Here is a 7,664-nt window from a genome sequence, read left to right as displayed (position 1 = left end):
AACAGTTATCTGTTACCAGTCCAACTACATAAATCAGAGTCGTCGTTTCAAACACCATTTTCACATTTCTTTTTACTCATCGAATATAGTCTCAAATGGATCACAATGAAAGTCGAGGATTTTCTTGACGAAATTTTCCACATTAACCGCGCATCTACATGGAAAAAGAAACGGTTCTTTGAAACCGACCCAATTTCCACACGCAGATATTTTACAAACGTCAACAGCAGTTTCCGAAAAAAAAATCGAAAAAGACGATTGGAAAAAAGATCACAAAGGGAAAAAAAAAAAAAAAAAAAGAAACGCAGACCTATCCTCCTAGAGAGAGAGAGAGAGAGAGAGAGAGAGAGTTTGAATAAAAAAGAGAAAGAAAGAATTGGGGGACCGTCTGCCGAGGAGGGGGAGGCTCTGGGGTTTCCAAAAGAGCGTCTAAGTACTCCTCATCTGGGAAGTCCCCATGGACCCCACTCCCCCCCCCCCCCTCCTCCCTTCTCTTTCCACTTGTCTTTCCATTTTCTCCCCCTCCTCCCCGGAAAACAGACGGCGCCTTCAAAACCTCTCTCTCTCTCTTTTTTTCTCTCTCTCTCTCTCTCTCTCTAGTGTCTCTCTAGTGTCTGTCTTGATTGATATAAGAAGCCCCAGCAGCAGCACGAGCGCATGCGTCGGACCGAAGAGCTGCTTCCGGGAACCTGCATTCCTCTCTCCCTTCTGGTCGTGTCTGAATCCAGCCCTGTAAAATTCCCAAACCACCCCCCCACCAAAACCCAACCCTCCTTTGCATAAAGAGAGAAGAAAGAAGACACAAGGCGTTGCTCCCCCTTCTTCGTCTTCGTCTTCGTCTTCGTCTTCGTCTTTTTCTCGTTCTTGGCGCTGCATCAGCGGCTCGCGCGGCCCGAGGTGGCCGGTTGAATGCGCGGCGAGTGCCGCCTAAAAAACCCAAATTTTTATTTCCCCTCCCTTTCTCCGATTGCTCTCGGGATTCGCGACTGCTGTTGGGTTGGGGGGTCTGTATTCCGTACCAAAATCGGTTCGTTGTATCCAACGGAGCGAAATGATATCAGTGCCAATATAACTATTTGTACAAGTACATGATAGAGAGAGAGAGAGAGAGAGGGTGCTCTCTCTTCCTTTGCATGTGAAGGATCTGGACTCAGAGCCAGGGGCTTTGTTCGAAATCTGGGCACGGCAATTTTTTGGTAGGTTTCACCGGTACTCCCTCTCTCTCTCCCTCTCTCTCTCTTCGCCTACTTTGCTTCCGTTCCGGGGGCGTTTTTTGTCCTCCTCAAGGATGCCTTGTGCGTTTTTCATTGGTGGGTTCCGTTTCTTTTATTCTCTTCTGGCCTGGCCCGGCGACCGCATTAATTTATTCGGATTTTTACTGTTCCTTTGGTGGGGCGTTTCTGGTCGTGACTTCGGAGGGTTGCTTTGTTTTGTTGTCATCGTGGGGGGCTATTATTTTAGTGGAAGAAATTTCGTAATCACTGTTTGTTCTGATAGATTATGGTTTATCTACTCGGTGATACAATGCATCTGTGCCAGAATTTGAGGTCTCCCCGTATAGTAAGTCGTTGTAAAGAAGGAAAAAAGCTCGTGACTATTGGGATTTTTTTATTAGTCTGTTGTTTGGTGCGTCGGATTCTAGGATCAGTCTCTCTATAAGGTTGGATTTTGCAGGCACTTTGATTTAGTAGGGTTCTGGTTTTCACAGGATAATGGATGCCGGAGATCTCGGTTCGGAGAAGTCTTCTGAGACCACGCGTGAGCTTGTCGTCATGTCGTCGAGATTTTCAGATGGGTCCTGCTCTCGAGAAGTTTAGTGTCGGATGGATTGAACTGGCTGCCCTGCTTCAATGCAATGTTAAAGAAATTAGCTTCCGGGATTTTTATCTCTTCTCTGCTCATTACCGTTTCAGTGGCTGATAATGGATTCCCACGATGCAATTGCGATGACGAGGGAAGTTTGTGGAGCGTGGAAAGCATTCTGGAGTGCCAGAGAGTGAGCGACTTCTTGATCGCCGTGGCCTACTTTTCCATCCCAATTGAATTGCTGTATTTTATTAGCTGCTCGAACATCCCGTTCAAATGGGTCCTGTTTCAATTCATTGCCTTCATTGTTCTGTGCGGATTGACCCATCTGATCAATGGGTGGACTTATGCCCACCATCCCTTCCAACTCATGGTCGCACTCACCGTGTTCAAGATTTTAACTGCTCTCGTCTCTTGTGCCACGGCGATAACGCTCATCACCCTCATTCCTCTGCTTCTCAAAGTGAAGGTGAGAGAGTTCATGTTGAAGAAGAAGGCTTGGGATTTGGGGCGAGAGGTAGGGATCATAATGAAACAGAAAGAAGCTGGTTTGCATGTGCGGATGCTCACACAAGAGATTCGCAAATCACTTGATAGGCATACTATTTTGGACACGACCCTGGTCGAGCTGTCCAAGACACTGGGGTTGCAGAACTGCGCAGTTTGGATGCCTAACAATGGTAAAACCGAGATGAACTTGACGCATGAGAGGGGAAGGAATTACTCAGGAACCTATCACATCCCTATTCCGATAACTGATCCAGATGTTGTTGCAATTAAGCAGAGCGATCAGGTGCATATTTTGAGACCTGACTCAGAACTCGCAACTGCAAGTAGTGTAGGGCCTGGGGAGTCCGGCCCAGTAGCCGCAATTCGGATGCCGATGCTTCGTGTCTCCAACTTCAAGGGAGGGACCCCTGAACTCCATCCAGCATGTTATGCGATACTGGTCCTGGTCCTTCCGGGTGGAGAGCCACGATCTTGGAGCAATCAAGAACTCGAGATTATCAAGGTGGTGGCCGATCAGGTGGCAGTGGCTCTCTCACATGCAGCAATCCTTGAGGAGTCTCAGTTAATGAGAGAGAAACTGGAGGAGCAAAACCGGGCTCTACAGCAGGAAAAGAGGAACGCTATGATGGCAAGTCAGGCCCGAAGCTCATTCCAAAAGGTCATGAACGATGGGCTAAAGAGGCCTATGCACACGATCTCAGGGTTGCTCTCGATTATGCAGGATGAGAGTTTGAATGCGGACCAAAAAATTATTGGAAACGCAATGGCAAGAACCAGCGCCGTCTTGGCAAATTTGATAAATGATGTGGTGAACATGTCAACTAAGAATAGCGGGAGATTTCCATTGGAAGTAAGATCATTTTCTATGCATGACATGATAAGAGAAGCAGCTTGCTTGGCTAAGTGCTTGTGTATCTACAAGGGGTTCAGTTTTGAATTGGACATTGATAGGTCCTTGCCGAACAACGTAATGGGCGATGAAAGGAGGGTTTTTCAGGTAATTCTGCATATGATCGGTAACTTGCTGAATGACAGTAATCAAGGGAAATTAGTTACCCTTCGAATTCTTCGTGAGAAAGCCAGTGGAAGTCAGGGAAGGTATGATCGAGGTTGGGTGACGTGGAGGTCCGAATCAACTGATAGAGGTGTGCGTATCAAATTTGAAGTTGGAATAAGCGACGACATTTCTCTGTTGGAGAGGTCAGTTTCGACAATCCAGCTTGGAGGTCGGAAATACAACAGTGATGGGGTTGAGGAGGGCTTCAGCTTCAGCATCTGCAAATGGCTAGTACAGGTACTGAGTTTTCTTCTTCTTCTTTTTTTCCTTTTTCCATTTTCACTGACTTCGGTAGCCATATTTCCTTAGTGAGGTTATGTATATCAGTTGTGTACTGGTGACTTTCTTGCACACCTATGTCGAAAAATAATGAAAATTAGTGTTAGATGTGGATTGCAGATGCGAGAGGTCAGATACGTGTAATTACATCTGCCCCCTTGGTGTGTGGACATCAGCAGACTCATTAGTATATGTAGACTGTCAGATACGCTTGTTTTTATTGGCATTTGGTAATTCAGTCAATGTTTACTGATTACTGATAATGCATGTTTGGCAAAGAATTCCCTCTAATCTGATTTAAGTCACTGTGTAGACTTGCGTTTGACAGCTCCTGGACAATAGCATCTTCCCAAACCTGGCCGCTGCTTTGAACTGGACAAACTCGCAATGTTTTCTACTTATTGCATTGCTTTCTAATCTGGTTACTATAAAATAAATAAATAAATCGTGTAAGGCCTGTTAATGTCTTTCATGAGTAGTGTACAACCTTTCTTGTTGAAGAACTTTGGATTGAAACATATTGTTTTGATTTGCTAGACAGTAGACATATCGCAATGTGCCTCTCAATATTGCTTGTTGATGTTTTCCTCTCTCTTTTCCCTTTCTTTACCTCACTTATTGACACCAAAATTGTAAACTGAACTTGTTTGTCCTGATCGACAGTTGATGCAAGGTAACATCTGGGTAGTCCCGAACACTCAGGGCTTCGCTCAGAGCATGACACTTGTCCTACGGTTCCCACTCCGAGAGTCCATCTCAGTGACCATTTCTGAACCGGGGCCATCTCCAGATTATACACTCTCCAACTCAGTCTTCACAGGCTTAAAAGTATTGCTCGTGGACTCTGACGATGCGAACAAGGCCGTCACCCGGAAGCTTCTTGAGAAGCTAGGCTGCAAGGTGTCCACTGCCTCTTCGGGATTCGAGTGCCTCGGCGCTCTCCGCCCCTCTGAATCGTCTTTCCAGATTGTCCTTTTGGATCTTCACATGCCCAGCTTGGACGGGTTTGAAGTGGCAAATAAGATTCGCCAGTTCCACAGCAGTACCAATTGGCCAGTGATTGTCGCCTTGACCACTAGCGGTGACGATATTTGGGAACGATGTTTGCAGGTCGGAATCAACGGAGTTATCAGAAAACCAGTCCTCTTGCACGGAATGGCCAACGAACTTCGGAGAGTCCTGTTGCAGCCAAGCAAGACGCTGCTATGAAATGTGGATGAAGCTCCATTCCAAGATGTAATGCCTCAATGTCAATAACTTACCCTTCCTCCTTATTACCTACCAAGATTTTCAACATATAAAAGTTGTCCTACACACAAAAGAAGGCTCAGTCAACATTAGAAATGTAACATACTAGTCCTTTTTCATGCCCTTGCTTTTTATGCATTTTGTAGTGATCAGAGATCCTTTCTAGATTGCCATTTTGGCAAAACATGTCAGCTCTTCGAGAAAACTAAATTATTGCTTGCTAGTTTTTAAACGATACATGTATGCAACTCACATTTCAGTGAAATAGATATGAACTCTTGGACCAAATGGGTTGTGAGGGAGATTGTCATTATCATCGCGTAGAGGGAGAAAGAGGGGTTTTTTAAATACTAATCTAAAAGAGAGGGTTTTAAAATATTAACTTGGAAATGCAACAGTTATTAAATAAATAGTTTTAATATCGTATCTAAACTTTCTAAACTTTTGATTCGTGCAATGTAACTCTTGTCGTCCCCAAACTTTAATTTTTTAAGGCGGTTCTTAAATTATTTATAAATATTAAATGTAATTCCTGAATATGTTTAAAAATTTTAGGGATGATATTAAATATTTTACAAAATTCAGGAATTATATTAAATAAATTGAAAGTTCAAAAACAGTATTACATATTGATTCAAAATTCAAAAATAATATTGAATAAATTAAAATTTTAGAGATTATTTATATTTTCTTGTTATTAAATTGCCCCCGCCATATCCGCCATATCCATCCATCTTGTAGATTCCGGCTTGTGCGTGACCTGCACGTTCCGGCAGATTAAGATGGGCAAAGGGAGGACGAAGAGTGGGAAGATGATGAAAAGAGCATGGGTCAATGAAAAGCTCCTGATGTTGCTTCTTTCCGAAACCATGCATGAATCTTTTGGTACGTGCACCAAACGACAACGACTTTAATTTCTTCTCTTTTTTTCAAACATTGGCCATCACATCACGTGGCCGCCACCTTTTCAATGTGTCCTTTTTATTCTCCCCACACGGTCCAATTTTTCCAATTTCTCCCCTACTGGAAGTCTAGGTGAGAAAAAAAAGGTATAGGAGAAAAAATTATATCATATTTTATGACATACATTGAAAATGGCGTGTCTACCCTCATATTGGGATCTCAACTGTTCACACAAGCCCAGACCTTCTCGACAAGCAACTAAGATCTTATCCTACTAAATTGTATACAAAAGTAGATCCCATTTGGGTTTTCTTTAATAACGAAAGCAAACCCTTTGATAGGGGCTCCAGTTTGATTTGGTAATATAAAGTATGAGCAAAATTATTTGCTAGTGCTTATCTAAGTAAGATGATTATACTAGAGCCTCCAATCGGAATTGAACCACATTGCTTTGATAATAATAACTTATCGTAGAAATCGAATTTGGTATACCAAAACTTTATGCCTGATGCGTACTGTGTAGTGGAGTTGACGTTGGGCATAAGATCAGGTTGGACTGTGAAGAATTCCCAAAGTCAAGTCTCTCTCTCTCTATCTCTATCGCCACCCGTCGCTTTCGGAAATCAAGTCTTTCTCTGGCTGCTGGTGATATTTTGATTTTGGTGATGGTGGCACCAATAAGAGTCATAAATGGTGCACCCACGGTTTGGTTGGTCAATTTGCCAACATCCTGCATGATGAACCTATGCTGACCCCTTCTCCGGGCCCCACCTCTCCCTCCCTCTCTCTCTCTCTCTCTCTCTCTCTCTCATGTGGGCAAGCATTGCATGCTCCGGATGCACATGATCCCACTATGCACTAACATCGGTTCATGTAAATCCCATGTGAATGTAAATCCCATGTGAAATCCACGTTGTTCAGATGAGTCGGCTCGCATGTTCCAAGTACATTCAAAAGTTGTTTCTCTTGAGTTAGGTATGGGATTACAAATTTACAAATATTGGAATAGTTTGTGATTATCCATTGATCTTGTGGGTTTGCAATACTCTTTCTTCAAATTAGAGAACACGATACAATTTTTTTGCATTTCCATTGTATGTAGGGGAAAATACATAAGCTCTTTTTAGGGTAGTATGCGTTTACTTTAAGCTTTCAACCATTATATGATTCCTTGGAACTTTTATTTTGTTATAGTGATAAACTCTCTGTTGGTCATTTTTATTAGCATGTGCAATGCATATGGTTTTTAAAAGATAAAATTACATTTTTCATCTCACTTTTTTGTAAGAAATGTCTCTTTTACCCTCAATTGCTAAATAGAATGAAAATTTTCAAAAATGGAAGAAAAATAAATAAATAAGACAAAATATAAATGTCAAAGTAATATTAAGCAATAAAGTTCCACTAAAGTTTGATAGCCACTATTATTGACCTAGAAAAAAAATTGCAAATTAATTCCAAAGGGATAATGCCTTGATAACTAAGGGTGTGTTTGTTTAAAATTGTTTCTGTTCCCCATAACACAAATTTTTGTTCTTTTGTTCCGGAAAACAAAACAAAAAAAAAAGAACAAAAACACGTTTTTACACTTTTGTTCCCGGAAAAAAAAATCTATTTTTGTTCTTGAGAACGAATTTGGAACGAAACAAAAAATAGAAAAAACTTGTTTCTTATTCTTGGGAACACTTTTGAGAAACGTTTTTTTCTTCTCATTTTTCTTCTTCTTTTTTTCTCTTTCTTTTCTTCTTCTTCTTCTTCTTCCTTTTGTCGGTCACCGGCCTTACCCATGGCTGGCGTCGGCGACCGGCCAGACAAGGGCCGGCAACCTCGTCGGAGCGTCATGAACCCCCGGAGAGGCTGA

The 7,664-nt window shown here is 42.4% G+C and overlaps 1 protein-coding gene across 1 annotated transcript; it reads left to right on the top strand.

Moving 5' to 3' along the window:
* The first annotated feature begins 524 nt into the window (after positions 1–524).
* Positions 525–5,188, top strand: LOC104414557 (ethylene receptor 2). Its single transcript, XM_010025707.3, has 3 exons — positions 525–1,196; positions 1,709–3,610; positions 4,316–5,188. The coding sequence occupies exons 2-3, from the start codon at positions 1,856–1,858 to the stop codon at positions 4,859–4,861; spliced, it is 2,301 nt and encodes a 766-aa protein (XP_010024009.2). The 5' UTR covers positions 525–1,196; positions 1,709–1,855; the 3' UTR covers positions 4,862–5,188.
* The last annotated feature ends 2,476 nt before the right edge of the window (positions 5,189–7,664 follow it).

The sequence above is a fragment of the Eucalyptus grandis genome, chromosome 8, assembly GCF_016545825.1.
Source record: "Eucalyptus grandis isolate ANBG69807.140 chromosome 8, ASM1654582v1, whole genome shotgun sequence".
In the NCBI taxonomy this organism is placed as follows: domain Eukaryota; kingdom Viridiplantae; phylum Streptophyta; class Magnoliopsida; order Myrtales; family Myrtaceae; genus Eucalyptus; species Eucalyptus grandis.
The sequence above is the reverse complement of the archived record's forward strand: the minus strand, read 5'-3'. Positions and strand labels throughout refer to the sequence as shown.

Excerpts from the sequence above, each read along its gene's own strand:
- LOC104414557 (XM_010025707.3), top strand. The coding sequence starts at position 1,856 with ATGTTAAAGAAATTAGCTTCCGGGATTTTTATCTCTTCTCTGCTCATT. Across the intron at positions 3,611-4,315 it reads TCTGCAAATGGCTAGTACAG|TTGATGCAAGGTAACATCTG; the intron begins GTACTGAGTTTT and ends CCTGATCGACAG.